The 16287-nt window shown below is 46.9% G+C and overlaps 1 protein-coding gene across 1 annotated transcript; it reads right to left on the minus strand.

Annotated features, from left to right (window-relative positions):
* Window positions 1-248: 248 nt before the first annotated feature.
* On the minus strand, window positions 249-1809 carry LOC123079734 (aspartic proteinase PCS1). The gene has a single exon (XM_044502529.1). The coding sequence runs from the start codon at window positions 1681-1683 to the stop codon at window positions 382-384; it is 1302 nt and encodes a 433-aa protein (XP_044358464.1). The 5' UTR covers window positions 1684-1809; the 3' UTR covers window positions 249-381.
* Between the last annotated feature and the right edge of the window lie 14478 nt (window positions 1810-16287).

The following is a 16287-nucleotide window of genomic DNA, read 5'->3' on the forward strand; positions in this document are numbered from 1 at the left end:
CGGACGAAAGCGTCTCCAGGTGGCACCGCCGTCACGTGCCTTTCGGAGGGGACGAGACGGTACCCCAACCTGCCGTCACTGATGCTTCGTGTCTGTACCTCCAGTCCAGCATGCGCGGTTGATGCCTGTATGAATCGTAGGTTGCATATAGCACATCGATTCGAGGCGACTCGACACGGCGATGTTGATGCTGCACCAGAACTTATCCAGGTTGCGAAGGACGTCAAAAAAGCGCAGAGAGAGGGAGCTTCCAGGTAGATAGATAGGTTCATTGCCATATTTACATGCAAACCTGTCAGCTCGATCAGTCTAACAACGGAGAAAGGTGGCACGTACGTACTACTGCTAATTTACACCGTGGATGGTTAACGCCAAATCTCGTCAGAGCAGGAGGCCGAGGCGCTCGCTGGCCACGTCGCAGCGGACGGGCGCCAGGCCGACGCGGCCGCGCTCCAGGTCGTACTCCACCCACACGTTCATCTGGTGGTGGTGCCCGATCACGTACGCCATGATGGGCACCATGTCCGCGTTGCCGAACGTCAGGCACCACACGCCGTCGCCGCCGCGCCGCTCCCCGGGGACCTTGTACAGCAGCCTGTCCCCGGCCACCGCCATCTCCGCGCCGTTGAACAGCAGCGTCACGCTCGGGAGCCTCGCCGCCGGCGGGGTCCGCCCCTGGGGCACGCGGAAGCACGTGTCGAACGCCTCCTGGAACGCGAAGCTGGGGTCGTCGAGCGCGGGCAGGAGGGGCCTGGCCTGTCGCGTGAACTCGGCTTTCAGTGCCGAGTAGGCGTCGCCGAGCAGGAAGGTGAACTGCGTGCCGGAGTCCACCATGGTCTGCCCGGCTCCGGTGTGGTCTGGCGCGAGCACCGACGCCGGGATGGGCAGGTGCTTGGCGCCGACGCGGATGCCCAGGAGCTGGACGGAGTAGGCGACGCGGTCGAAGTAGGGGAGCGGCAGGGCCGGCTGGTACAGGGGCGTGTAGTTGAGCGGCAGGAAGGTGGGCAGGTCGCTGTGGCCCAGGAGCAGCACGCCGGCGTCGTCGCGGTCGGAGATGCAGTAGGAGAAGCGCCGGGTGCTGGCCTGCGAGACGAAGGAGAGGGCGCCCCTGTTCATGCCCAGCAGCCCGGCGCTCGCCACCCCGTCCGGGGAGGAGTCGAACGCGGAGGCCATGCAGCCGAACGCCGCGCGCAGCGGCGGCCCGCCCCCGACGGCGAAGACGTCCGTCGCGAGCGCGCCGTCGGAGGAGGACCCGTCCGCGTAGGAGAGCGACACGCTGCACCGGCTCGACGCGCCGTCGCAGGCCGGCGGAGACGGCAGGTCGCGGGAGCGGCACTGCGCGGAGGCGCAGGGCACGGCGGCGAAGGTGGCCGAGGCCCTCGGCCGAAAGGACGTCGCGCTGTACTTGTTCCTGGCGCCGCCCGCCGGCGCGCAGAGCAGCCAGGACAGCTCGCTGCCGGTGTCGAGCACCATGGTGACGTTCTGCGGCGGCGTGCCGACGGCGAGCGAGACGGTGAGGCTGACGTTGTGGTGGAACCGCAGCTTGCTGGGCTGCCGCGGCAGCGCCCTGGCCGGCATCTGGCGCGCCCGCAGCGCGAAAAGCTGCGGCCTCGCCCCCGCCTCGGACGGCCACGGCGCGGCAAGCAGGACGAACAGGACGAAGACGAGCAGCGGGGGAGGCATGGCGGTGGTTGGGATGGGAGCAGGCGAAGGCCGGGACCTACGCGTGCATGTGAATGCTTGTGTTGTTGGATTCCGGTGTGGGGTTTTGGTTCGGGGTGGATTTTATGGGGTGGCGACGCGAGCGCGCAGTGGCGAGTGGAGGGACTGAGATCCAGTGCCTTTATCAAGTGAAGTCATGCTGCAACTTTACCCTGGTAATCTCCATCCAATCCACATCCTACGGTCCAGATCACACAAGGGAAAAGGCTCTCAACACTTAGCAGTTTTCAGGATAGCAGCAAACATCAATAAGCTGCAAACAACGATGCAGTGGCACTTGAACTCAGTTTTATTTGAACAGATTGAAATCCAAAAAATAAAGAACTGCAGATACTCATGAGCAGACTATAAAACAAAATTTGGTTTGGTTATACAGTAGTGCATATGCAATCAAAGTGGAATAAATCAATTGCAGTTGACACTAAATCCAGTAGAACTTGATATTAAAAGGCTGCAGCGCATAATGTCCGAATGCTACAGCAATAAGTGTCAATGTTGAGTAATCATCTATACAAAAACTATGCTGAAAACTGCTAAGTGTTGAGAGCCTTTCCCCTTGTGTGATCTGGACCGTAGGATATGGATTGAATGAAGATTAGAAGGGTAAAGTTGCAGCATGACTTCACTCGATAAAGGCACTGGATCTCAGTCCCGAGTGGAGTGGAGTGGTGGTGACGACTGACGGACGGAAGGGAGGCCGCGGGGGGTCACTGTCGCAGGGAGGCAGCCGGGGTTCTTTGCACCTGTCGTCTTCTATCTTTGGAACCACGGAGCGCCAGCTGGGTGGTCAGAGACATTTTAAGTCGGAGTACGCGCCAGTGCTGAGGTTTTACTGCAGCAGTAATAACGCGTGCAGTACTAGCACAGTATCTACGGAGTAATTGGAAAACTTTTCGTGGAAGCTCACACGGTCGGATTCTCTGGACCGGTAGGCCTCCTCTATTTTCAGTCAAATTTAAACGGCCGATTTAACCATGATGTTATGAGCTACTCCATTCACTTTAAGATATTTCAGTATGTTGAAATGAGTGAACAAACACACTAAAATGCGTTTATATACCTTTGAGTTGAAAAAAGTTACTCTCTCTGACCCATATTAATTGTCGCTGATTTGTTATGGACTTCCGGTGTTGTACTAGCTTTTTCATGGAGTATCTACGGTGCAATTGAAAAAAAATCATGGGAACATGAGTTAAAATTTGACCACCGATTTAACCAGAGAAATATAAGTTATGTTCCATAGAATGTATACCATTGAAGACATGTTTCAAATGCAAACCCCATGGTCTAATGGTATAACTTTTGGGCATATGGCTCATACTTTTTTAACCCGAATTACACGGGTCCTCTTTAATCTAGACCGGAGGGATAACTTTTCTTTAGAGAAAAGGCATACGCCCGACTTTATAAAGTCATCAGGCAGAGTCCCAACACCAAACAACAGGTTTCAGCAACGAAAGGCAGAGAGTACGAAAGGCATTACTGGTGGCACGCAGGCCAGGTAACTGTGGCACGCAGGCCAACAACCTACAAAGCCTAGAAAAGTCAGGAGCAACAGGCGAGTATCCGAACATCAGTTGACGCCATGAGGCTGGGCCAGAGAAGAAGCAGAAGATCGCACCCTAGATATCAGCAACTCCAGTGCGGCCCGATCAGCATACTTAGTCAATGATTTCCACTACTGCAAGAAGATAATCATTTTGAAAAAGCAATCAGCCGGCCTGTTAGGGAAAATACTTTCAATATTGAATTTATTTCTAGTAGTCCACATTGCCCAACATAGCGCCGAGGACCCCACCCAGAAAATACGTCTGTGCTGCCCCACAAGGCCCGCAGCCAGCGGCCATAGCTTAACAAAGGAGGTAGGGTCCCATGAGACCGCCATCCAAGATCAAATACAACACCAGGCCAACCTTGCCAGGACGCACCCAAAAAAGATGTGATTCGAGTCCTCAAGAGCCAAGCAGAGAGCGCAATGGACCGAGCCGGGGCCATTGCGACCATTACGTTTCCAGATTTGGTCGGGCGCCGGGAGTTTGCCTCTGGTGGCTTGCCACATGAAGATCTTGATTTTGGGCGGCACCCTAGCAAGCCACACTGGTTTAAATCTATTGGTGGGGAGACTAGAAATCAACCGCAAGTACAGGGATTTTATCGAGAATCTACCACAAGAAGTGTGAGGCCAGATGACAGAATCCCCTTCCTCCGAGAGCATCAGGAAGCAGGCAGCAAGAAGATGCCACTGTCCCAACTCTTCAGGAGAGAGGGATCTTTTGAAACCCAGGTCCCAACCCACGCCAGAGAGCTCAGAGATTGAGATCTTCGGATCTGGACAATAGGAAAACAAAACAAGGAACGAAACCGCCAAAGGAGCGTCACCAAACCACCAAATCTAGCAAAAAACATATTGAGGAGCCATTGTAAATGATAAACTTGACGTGCTCCCTGCAGACATCTCTAACTTTTACCAAATAACGCCAAAACTGGGAGCCACCCAAGGGCGAAGCAAACATGGGGCTACGGTTAGGGAAGTATTTGCCTTTCAGAATATCAAACCACATCGTACTAGGCCATGTGGACATGACTTTCCACCACCATTTAATAATAAGGCATTATTCATGATGGAAGTGTTCAGAATGTCCAGCCCCCCATGTGATTTGGGGCGGCAGATGGACTGCCACTTAACCAACCTATAGTTACGATGGTTGTCGGAAGAAATCTAGTAGAACACACCTCTGTTGTCGTGGTCATCTCACGGCATATGCCATGGGATGGCTAAAAGTGGGGGGCTACGTGAGGACGCCGGTGGGTTCCAGAAGCGAGGTTGGCACGAGCTAGTGTGTGACACGAGACGTACCCAGGTTCGGGGGCCCCCGGAGTAGGTAACACCCCTAGTCCTGCCGAATGGATGATATGTGATAGGTTACAGAGTTGCTCCTCGAGCTGTTTGGGTGGAGGAGAAAGAGGGAACTGTGAAGGAAATATGCCCTAGAGGCAATAATAAAGTTGTTATTTTATATTTCCTTACTCATCATAAAAAATTATTATTCATGCTAGAATTGTATTGATCGGAAACCTAAATACATGTGTGAATATATAAAAAAACACCGTGTCCCTAGTGAGCCTCTACTTGACTAGCTTGTTGATTAAAGATGGTTAAGGTTTCCTGACCATGGACATGAGTTCTCATTTGATAACGGGATCACATCATTAGGAGAATGATGTGATGGACAAGACCCATCCGTTAGCTTAGCATTATGATCGTTCAGTTTTATTGCTATTGCTTTCTTCATGTCAAATACATGTTCCTTCGACTATGAGATTATGCAACTCCTGGATACCGGAGGAATGCCTTGTATCAAACGTCACATCGTAACTGGGTGATTATAAAGATGCTCTATAGGTATCTCCGAAGGTGTTTGTTGAGTTGGTATAGATCGAGATTAGGATTTGTCACTCCGAGTATCGGAGAGGTATCTCTGGGCCCTCTCGGTAATACACATCATAAGAAGCCTTGCAAGCAAAGTGACTAATTAGTTAGTTACAGGATGATGTATTACGGAACGAGTAAACCGACTTTCCAGTAACGAGATTGAACAAGGTGTGAAGATACCGAGGATCGAATCTCGGGCAAGTAATATACCGATAGACAAAAGGAATTGTGTATGTTGTCATAACGGTTCGACCGATAAAGATCTTCGTAGAATATGCAGGAGCCAATATGGGCATCCAGGTTCCACTATTGGTTATTGACCAGAGAGGTGTCTTGGTCATGTCTACATAGTTCTCGAACCCGTAGGGTCCGCACGCTTAACGTTCAATGACGATATTATATTATATGAGTTATATGATTTGGCGGCGGAATGTTGTTAGGAGTCCCGGATGAGATCACGAACATGACGAGGAGTCTCGAAATGGTTGAGAGGTAAAGATTGATATATAGGACGATAGTATTCAGACACTGGAAGTGTTCCGGGGGGTACTGGGTACATATCGGGTCACCGAAAGGGGTTCCGGGCACCCCCGGCAAAAGATATGGGACTTATGGGCCAAGAGGAGAAACGCACCAGCCACCAAGGGCTGGTACGCCCCCCATATGGGCCAAAACAAGGGAAGAAGGAAAGAGGGGAAGAGAAAGGAAAGGGGGGGATTCGGCCTCCCCCTTCCCTTTCTTCCCCTCCTCTTTCCTTCCCCCTCCAGCATATATGGCACAGGGGCGCGCGGCCAAGGAGGAACCTGATACGTCTCCAACGTATCTATAATTTTTTATTGTTCCATGTTGTTATATTATCAATCTTGGATGTTTTATAATCATTTTATCTTTTTTGGTACTAACCTATTGACATAGTGCCAAGTGCCAGTTGCTATTTTCTGCAAGTTTTTTACATCGCAGGAAATCAATATCAGACGGAGTCCAAATGCAACGAAACTTTGCGGAGATTTTTTTTGGACCAGAAGGAACATAATGGGCCCTGGCTGCGCCTGGGGGTGCCCCGATGAGGGCACAACCCCTGGCGCGCCCTAGTGGGTTGTGCCCCACCGGACTGCCTTTTTGCTCTATAAATACCCCAATATTCCCAAAACCCAAGGGGAGTCGACGAAATATTCATCCAGCCGCCGCAGAGTCCAGAACCACCAGATCCAATCTAGACACCATCTCGGATGGGGTTCACCACCTCCATTGGTGCCTCTCCGATGATGTGTGAGTACTTCTTTGTAGACCTTCGGGTCCGTAGTTAGTAGCTAGATGGCTTCATCTCTCTCTCCGAATTCTCAATACAATGGTCTCTTGGAGATCCATATGATGTAACTCTTTTGCGGTGTGTTTGTTGGGATCGATGAACTTTGAGTTTATGATCAGATCTATCTTTTTATATACATGAAAGTATTTGAGTTTATTTGATCTCTTTTATGCATGATCTCTTATAGCCTCCTATTTCTTCTCCGATATTTGGGTTTTGTTTGGCCAACTTGGTCTATTTATCATGCAATGGGAAGAGGTGCTTTGTAGTGGGTTCGATCTTACGGTGCTTGATCCCAGTGACAGAAAGGGAACCGACACGTACATATCGTTGCTACTAAGGATAAAACGATGGGGTCTATCTCTACATAGATAGATCTTGTCTACATCATGTCATCGTTCTTATTGCATCACTCCATTTTTCCATGAACTTAATACACTAGATGCATGCTGGATAGCGGTCGATGTGCGGAGTAATAGTAGTAGATGCAGGCAGGAGTCGGTCTACTAATCTTGGACGTGATGCCTATATAATGATCATTGCCTGGATATCGTCATGAGTATTTGAAGTTCTAACAATTTCCCAACAGTAATTTGTTCACCCACCGTTTGCTATTTTTCTCAAGAGAAGCCACTAGTGAAGCCTACGGCCCCCGGGTCTCTTTCTCATATATTTGCCTTTGCGGTCTACTTTCTCCTTGCATTTATTTTTAGATCTATTAAACCAAAAATACAAAAATACCTTGCTGCGTTTTATTTCTATTTATTTTATTTGGCGTTCGATCTATCAATCTACTACAATTTATCTCATGTCCTTTTGCCTATCTTGTGGCGCCGTACCCCGGAAGGGATTGACAACCCCTTTAACACGTTGGGTTGCTAGGATTTGTTATCTGTGTGCAGGGGTTGTTTACGTTGTGTTGCTTGGTTCTCCTACTGGTTCGATAAACTTGGTTTCATATCTGAGGGAAATACCTACCGCCGCTGTGCTGCATCATCCCTTCCTCTTTGGGGAAATACCGACGTAGCTTCAAGTGACATCAAAACCCACGTAGGATTCGGTCCTACTTGGGGGGCCTCCTGGCCTATCCCCTTCCCCTCCCACCTATATATATGGGGGGCACCCCTAGCACACACCAGACAATTGCTTAGCCGTGTGCAATGCCCCCTCCACCGTTTACACTCTCGGTCATATTTTCGTAGTGCTTAGGCGAAGCCCTGCGAGGATCACTTCACCATCACCGTCACCACATCGTCATGCTGACGGAACTAATCTACTACCTCAACGTCTTGCTGGATCAAGAAGGTGAGGAATGTCACCGAGCTGAACATGTGCAGAATGCGGAGGAACCGTGCGTTTGGTACTTGATCGGTTGAAGCGCGAAGAAGTTCGACTACATCAACCACGTTGAGAAACGCTTCCGCTTACGGTCTACGAGGGTACGTAGGCACACTCTCCCCCTCGTTGCTATGCATCTCCACGGATAGATCATTGCGTGTGCGTAGAATTTTTTTGTTTTCCATGCAACGTTTCCCAACAGTGGCATTATGAGCCAGGTCTATGCGTAGATGATATGCACGAGTAGAACACAAAGAGTTGTGGGCGGTGTAGTCATACTGCTTACCACCAACGTCTTATTTTGATTCGGCGGTATTGTGGGATGAAGCGGTCTGGACCAACCTTACGTGTCCACGTACATGAGACTGGTTCCACCAACACACATGCAACTAGTTTTGCATAAAGGTGGCTGGCGGGTGTCTGTTTCTCCTACTTTAGTTGAATCGAATTTGACCGCGGCCGATCCTTGAAGAAGGTTAAAACAGCAAACTTGACGAAACACCGCTGTGGTTTGATGCGTAGGTAAGAACGGTTCTTGCTAGAAGCCCGTAGCAGCCACGTAAAACTTGCAACAACAAAGTAGAGGACGTCTAACTTGTTTTTGCAGGACATGTTGTTATGTGATATGGTCGAGACATGATGTGATATACGTATTGTATGAGATGATCATGTTTTGTAAAAGTTATTGGCAACCGGCAGGAGCCTTATGGTTGTCTCTTTATTGTATGAAATGCAAACGCCATATAATTGCTTTACTTTGTCACTATGCGTTAGCGGTAGTTGTACAAGCAATAATTGGCGAGATGGCCACGACGCAATGATGGAGATCAAGGTGTCGAGCCGGTGACAATGGAGATCATGACGATGCTTTGGAGATGGAGATCAAAAGCATAAGATGATGGCCATATCATGTCACATATTTTGATTGCATGTGATGTTTATCTTTTATGCATCTTGTTTTGCTTAGTACAACGGTAGCATTATAAGATGATCCCTTAACTAAATTTCAAGATAAAAGTGTTCTCCCTGAGTATGCACCGTTGCTATAGTTCGTCGTGTTGAGACACCACGTGATGATCGGGTGTGATAGACTCTACGTTCACATACAACGGGTGCAAGACAGTTTTGCACATGCGGAATACTTGGGTTAAACTTGACGAGCCTAGCATGTACAGACATGGCCTCGGAACACTGGAGACCGAAAGGTCGAATGTGAATCATATACTAGATATGATCAACATAGAGATGTTCACCATTGATGACTACTCCATCTCACATGATGATCGGACATGGATTAGTTGATTTCGATCACGTATCATTTAGATGACTTGAGGGATGTCTATCTAAGTGGGAGTTCTTAAGTAATTTGATTAATTGAACTTAATTTATCATGAACTTAGTCCTGATAGTATTTGCATATCTATGTTGTAGATCAATGGCCCATGCTACCGTTCCCCTGAATTTTAATGCGTTCCTAGAGAAAGCTAAGTTGAAAGATGATGGTAGCAACTACACGGATTGGGTCCGTAACTTGAGGATTATCCTCATTGCTCCACAGAAGAATTATGTCCTTGATGCATCGCTAGGTGAAAGGCCTGCTGCAGGAGCATATGCTGATGTTTTGAACGTCTGGCAAGCTCGATCTGATGACTACTCGATAGTTCAGTGTGCCATGCTTTACGGCTGAGAATCGGGACTTCAAAGACGTTTTGAACGTCATGGAGCATATGATATGTTCTAGGAATTGAAGTTAATATTTCAAGCAAATGCCCGAGTTGAGAGATATAAAGTCTCCAACAAGTTCTATAGCTGCAAGATGGAGGAGAATAGTTCTGTCAGTGAACACATACTCAAAATGTCCGGGGTATCATAATCACTTGACTCAGCCGCGAGTTAATCTTCGAGATGATAGTGTTATTGACAGAGTTATTCAATCACTGCCACCAAGCTACAAAGGCTTCGTGATGAACTATAATATGCAAGGGATGGAGAAGACAATTCCCGACCTCTTCGCAATGCTCAAAGCTATGGAGGTAGAAATCAAGAAGGAGCATCAAGTGTTGATGGTTAACAAGACCACTAGTTTCAAGAAAAGGTCAATGGAAAGAAGGGGAACTTCAATAAGAATGGCAAACAAGTTGCCACTCCCGGGAAGAAGCCCAAAGCTGGACCCAAGCCTGAACCTGAGTCGCTGGTGCGCGTCGGTCCTAAACAAGCGGTTTTTAACCCCTTTCCGCGACGGCATTCGGAACTGTCGCCAAGTGAGTGTGGGAGATAGGGGGTCCTTCCCACACGACCCAGAAACCGTTGGGGATATGCCCTCCTGGCACACATGCTCGGCAAAATGAGGTCGTGTGCGACCGGCGAGCACTCAAATACAGAAATACATACAGTAGTGCTAAAAAAATACAATTATACAGGCGAAATCATTTCCGGTCGTAAGTACATCCCACACAGTCAGTCACCACTAAACGTTTCCGTTCGTCTATACATCCCACACAGTCACTACCAGGAAAACTTTTACGCAAGGTGGCGTAACGCAAACAGTTTTCAAGAGAATATCGTGTGTGATTGTTCATTGATCCAACACGGTTTATTCCTAGAAACTGTGTGCGTTGCCTGAGGTCATCGCCCACGATGGTTTCTCATTAACCGTTTGCAATAGGAAAACCCAATTAGCAAGCTAATTGGCCAATTAGCGGGCTAATTGACCTATTATTAATAATCCATTTACTAATCTAATTGACATTCATATTAAGCACATAATATATTCCATTTCCATATTAGGGAAGTAGGATTTCATAATTGAAATACATCAGAGTACAACATGATATAGCTTCAGCACTCAGGTACCCCATTACACAATTGCACCAGCAGCAAGTTTCACATGCAACATCTAGAACCTTTCGAAATTAGCATCATAGACGGTACATAGAGAGATGCATCTCATCTGGAAAACTGTTGAAGCGGAAGGCGAATATTGAGCCTTCATTCATGTTGAAGGTCTTTGCAACTTTAGGCCAGTGCCTATGGATGATTACCGTCCATCCCTTCGACCTCTTCAGGAACACTTCAATATTGAACCATGGGTGTTGTATGAAAACTTTCCTCGCCTCCTGACCACAGAGGTGGTTTGAGAGGTAATCATCAGTGAAGCCTGAAAACAAGGATGTGCATAAATATCTTCTCTATATTGGAAATGGGGAAAAGGAATACAAAAAGGCAAGGTATAATAGTTAGTACCATCTTGTAAACCTCAGTGCTTCCCATTGTTTCCCTGCACCACATATAAGGTAGTTAGTCATCAGGTTAAGTAAGGGTTCGCATGCTATCAGTAAAATATGTTGATGATAAATAAGCACATTGCAGATTCATCAGTTTAATTCAAGCCACATGGAAAACCCATTTATCCGAATCAAGCATGATTAAGAACTAGGAAATATAGCACTTGTATATGTTTCTCATGTATTAAGTGTAGCCAAATTCAATTTATTCCTCACATGGTATACAATAACAGAATGCAGCCACATCAATTGAACATCGCATTGCAGAATTGAACCAACCAGTTAACTAAACACCACAACAAATGAACCAAACGTTAACTGAGCACCACATTGCACAATATAACATACTCCTAATAGAAGATCAGATAGTTAACCAAACCAAGCATGCTTAACAACTTGGAAATATAGCAATTGTATTTGTTTCTCATGTATTTAGTACAGCCAAATTCGATTTATTCCTCACATGGTATACAATAAGAGAATGCAGCCACATCAATTGAACATCGCATTATAGAATTGAACCAAGCAGTTAACTAAACACCACAACAAATGAACCAAACGTTAACTGATCACCACATTGCATAATATAACATACTCCTAATATAAGATCAAACAGTTAACCAAACCAAGCATGCTTAATGATACGTCTCCAACGTATCTATAATTTTTTATTGTTCCATGCTATTATATTATCAATCTTGGATGTTTTATATGCATTTATATGATTTTTGGGACTAACCTATTAACCTAGAGCCCAGTGCTAGTTTCTGTTTTTTCCTTGTTTTTGAGTATCGCAGAAAAGGAAAACCAAACGGAGTCCAATTGACCTGAAATTTCACGGAGATTATTTTTGGACCAGAAGAAGCCCACGGAGTATCGGAGATGGACCAGAAGAGTCCCGAGGCCACCATGAGGGTGGGGGCGCGCCCTACCCCCTGAGCGCGCCCCCCTACCTCGTGGCCGCCTCGGAGACACCCCTGACTTGTCCCCGACGCCAACACCTCTTATATATACCCAAACTTCCAGAACATAACCTAGATCGGGAGTTCCGCCGCCGCAAGCCTCTGTAGCCACCCAATCGGAACCCTGTTCCGGCACCCTGCCGGAGGGGGGATCCCTCACCGGTGGCCATCTTCATCATCCCGACGCTCTCCATGACGAGGAGGGAGTAGTTCACCCTCGGGGCTGAGGGTATGTACCAGTAGCTATGTGTTTGATCTCTCTCTCTCTCTCTCTCTCTCTCTCTCTCTCTTGTGTTCTTGATTCAGCATGATCTTGATGTATCGCGAGCTTTGCTATTATAGTTGGATCTTATGATGTTTCTCCCCCTCTACGCTCTTGTAATGGATTGAGTTTTCCCTTTGAAGTTATCTTATCGGATTGAGTCTTTAAGGATTTGAGAACACTTGATGTATGTCTTGCATGTGCTTATCTGTGGTGACAATGGGATATTCACGTGATCCACTTGATGTATGTTTTGGTGATCAACTTGCGGGTTCCGTGACCTTGGGAATCTATGCATAGGGGTTGGCACACGTTTTCGTCTTGACTCTCCGGTAGAAACTTTGGGGCACTCTTTGAAGTTCTTTGTGTTGGTTGAATAGATGAATCTGAGATTGTGTGATGCATATCGTATAATCATACCCACGGATACTTGAGGTGACATTGGAGTATCTAGGTGACATTAGGGTTTTGGTTGATTTGTGTCTTAAGGTGTTATTCTAGTACGAACTCTATGATAGATCGAACGGAAAGAATAGCTTCATGTTATTTTACTACGGACTCTTGAATAGATCGATCAGAAAGAATAACTTTGAGGTGGTTTCGTACCCTACAATAATCTCTTCGTTTGTTCTTCGCTATTAGTGACTTTAGAGTGACTCTTTGTTGCATGTTGAGGGATAGTTATATGATCCAATTATGTTATTATTGTTGAGAGAACTTGCACTAGTGAAAGTATGAAACCTAGGCCTTGTTTCAACGCATTGCAATACCGTTTACGCTCACTTTTACCACTTTCTACCTTGCTGTTTTTATATTTTCAGATTACAAAAACCTATATCTACCATCCATATTGAACTTGTATCACCATCTCTTCGCCGAACTAGTGCACCTATACAATTTACCATTGTATTGGGTGTGTTGGGGACACAAGAGACTCTTTGTTATTTGGTTGCAGGGTTGTTTGAGAGAGACCATCTTCATCCTACGCCTCCCACGGATTGATAAACCTTAGGTCATCCACTTGAGGGAAATTTGCTACTGTCCTACAAACCTCTGCACTTGGAGACCCAACAACGTCTACAAGAAGAAGGTTGTGTAGTAGACATCACTTAACAACTTGGAAATATAGCAATTGTATTTGTTTCTCATTTATTTAGTACAACGAAATTTGAATTATTCCTCACATGGTATACAATAAGAGAATGCAGCCACATCAATTGAACATCGCATTACAGAATTGAACCAAGTAGTTAACTAAACACCACAACAAATGAACCAAACGTTAACTGAGCACCACATTTTACAATATAACATACTCCTAATAGAGGATCAGACAGTTAACCAAACCAAGCATGCTTAACAACTTGGAAATATAGCAATTGTATTTGTTTCTCATGTATTTAGTACAACCAAATTTGATTTATTCCTCACATGGTATACAATAACAGAATGCAGCCACAACAATTGAACATCGCATTGCAGAATTGAACCAAGCAGTTAACTAAACACCACAACAAGTGAACCAAGCCACAACAAATGAACCAAGAAGTTAAGTAAACACCAATTGGACAATATAACATACTCCTAATACAAGATCAGACAGCTAACCAAACCAAGCATGCTTAACAACTTGGAAATATTGCACCCTGAAGAATTGAACATCACATTTGCAGAATTGAACCAAGCAGTTAATTGAACACCACATTGCACAACATACAGAACATATACACTACAGCAGAAGATTGCATGGTGAAAGTACATAGCACAATTCACTAGAATTTGTTAAGGAAAGGCAATAGCTAGCAAACTGAACATGGGTCCTTATAGTGAGCTAATAAGACAAGCTACTCCTCATTGTCGGAGATATCGATGACGATTGGCTCCTTGGACATGGAAGAGGGTGAGGTCTCCGCATCGTGGGTGCCCTCGTTGTAGTGGTGAGTTGCCTGAGCCGCTCCGGGCACCAACCTGCCGGCTCTCGAGATGAGGTAAGCACGTGCACGCTGAGAAAACACCTCATAGTCTTCGTCGAAGGCACCGACGGTGGCCTTGAGAAAACGCCACGAATTGTCGTTTAAAGAAGCCAACCGCGTCGCGGAGTCCGCGCGCGAGGCGTCAACGGTGGCCTCGACGGCGAGGTGCTCCTCCAAGATCTGGGGGTCGGCATGAATGGCAGCCACCGCGACCTCATCCGTGCGTGCGGCCGCGATTTGCTTCTCCACTGCCAAATGCTCCTTGAGGTCCTGGCTATACTGCGTGCACCATTGCTTAGGCCGGCGATTATTTGGTGGAGGGGTCGGTGATTTGGGTGGAAGGTGTCGCGCTCGCGCCGGCGGTCGGGGCATGTGGGATGTGGAAGGAGGAGGAGGATGGGGGTCGGGTGTGGATTACCTGCCTGGATAGGTGATAATCCCCAAGTGCAGGGAATCATCGTAGCAATTTCCAAAGGTGAAAGTGATAAGTATGGAGTGTCGAACCCACAAGGAGCTAAAGGTAAGATCAATATTCTCTCAAGCCCTATCTGCCACTGATATGACTCTACGTACACCGAACGTTTGCTTCCAACTAGAAACGAGAAATAAAACTATGTTGTGGATATGAAGAGGATAACTTTGCATGGTATCGGAGAGCTAAAATATAAAAGTAGGTGCTGTTATCATAAAGTTAGAATATAGTACTAAATATTATAAATAGCGAGTGTGGAATAATGATGGGTCGGTGTGCGGAATCGTCCTAGGCAATCGTTAACAAGACCGGTAATCACTATTACAATTTCATATGAGGGAGAGGCATAAGCTAACATACTTTCTCTTCTTGGATCATATGCACTTATGATTGGAACTCTACCAAGCATCTGCAACTACTAAAGATCATTAAGGTAAAACCCAACCATAGCATTAAAGTATCAAGTCCTCTTTATTCCCATACGCCATGTCCTGCTCATCCGTGTTTGTGTTTCAGTCACTCACGCAACGCAGACAATAAGCAAACCATGGACATATTGCAACACCCTACAGCGGGAATCCCTCACGCTTGCGCGACACGGAGGGCACCAAAGGACAACACCAAAATAAAACATACAACTCATACCAATCTAGATCATCAATCAACCCAAGGACAAAAGATATCTACTCAAAACATCATAAGATGGCAACACATCATTGGATCATAATATGTGGCATAAAGCACCATGTTCAAGTAGGGATTACAGCGGGGTGCGGGAGAGTGGACCGCGTAAAAGAGATGAGGATGGTGATGATGATGGTGATGTTGATGAAGACGATCACCACGGCGATGATTCCCCTCTTGATGGCACTCCGGCGCCACCGAGAGAGAGGAGGAGAGGTTCTCCCCCTTGTGCTTCCTCCTCCATGGCCTCCCCCTAGATGGGGAGAGGTTCTCCCTCTGGTCCTTGGCCTTCATGGCGATGATGGCCCCTCCGAGATCCTCCTCCATGGCCTCCGATGATGATGGCCCCATCCGGTAGGGTGCCAGAGAGGGCCTAGATTGATTTCTCGTGGCTACAGAGGCTTGCGGCGGCAGAACTTCCGATCTAGGTTATTTTCTGGAGGTTTCTGTATTTATAGGAATTTTTGGCGTTGGTTTCAGGGGGGTCTTCGAGTCGTCCACGAGATAGGGGCCCACGCCCAGGGGGTGGGCGCGCCCCCCACCCTCATGGACAGCCCGGGACTCTTCTGGCCCAACTCTTTTACTCCGGGGGCTTCTTTTGGTCCATAAAAAATCATCACAAATTGGCACGTCAATTGGACTCCGTTTGGTATTCCTTTTCTGCGAAACTCAAAAACAAGGAAAAACCAGAAACTGGCACTAGGCTCTAGGTTAATAGGTTAGTCCCAAAAATCATATAAAATAGCATATAAATGCATATAAAACATCTAAGATGGATAATATAATAGCATGAATACTTCATAAATTATAGATACGTTGGAGACGTATCAGCATCCCCAAGCTTAATT

Source organism: Triticum aestivum, chromosome 3D (genome assembly GCF_018294505.1).
Source record: "Triticum aestivum cultivar Chinese Spring chromosome 3D, IWGSC CS RefSeq v2.1, whole genome shotgun sequence".
Taxonomy (NCBI): domain Eukaryota; kingdom Viridiplantae; phylum Streptophyta; class Magnoliopsida; order Poales; family Poaceae; genus Triticum; species Triticum aestivum.

Excerpts from the sequence above, each read along its gene's own strand:
- LOC123079734 (XM_044502529.1), bottom strand. The coding sequence starts at position 1,683 with ATGCCTCCCCCGCTGCTCGTCTTCGTCCTGTTCGTCCTGCTTGCCGCG.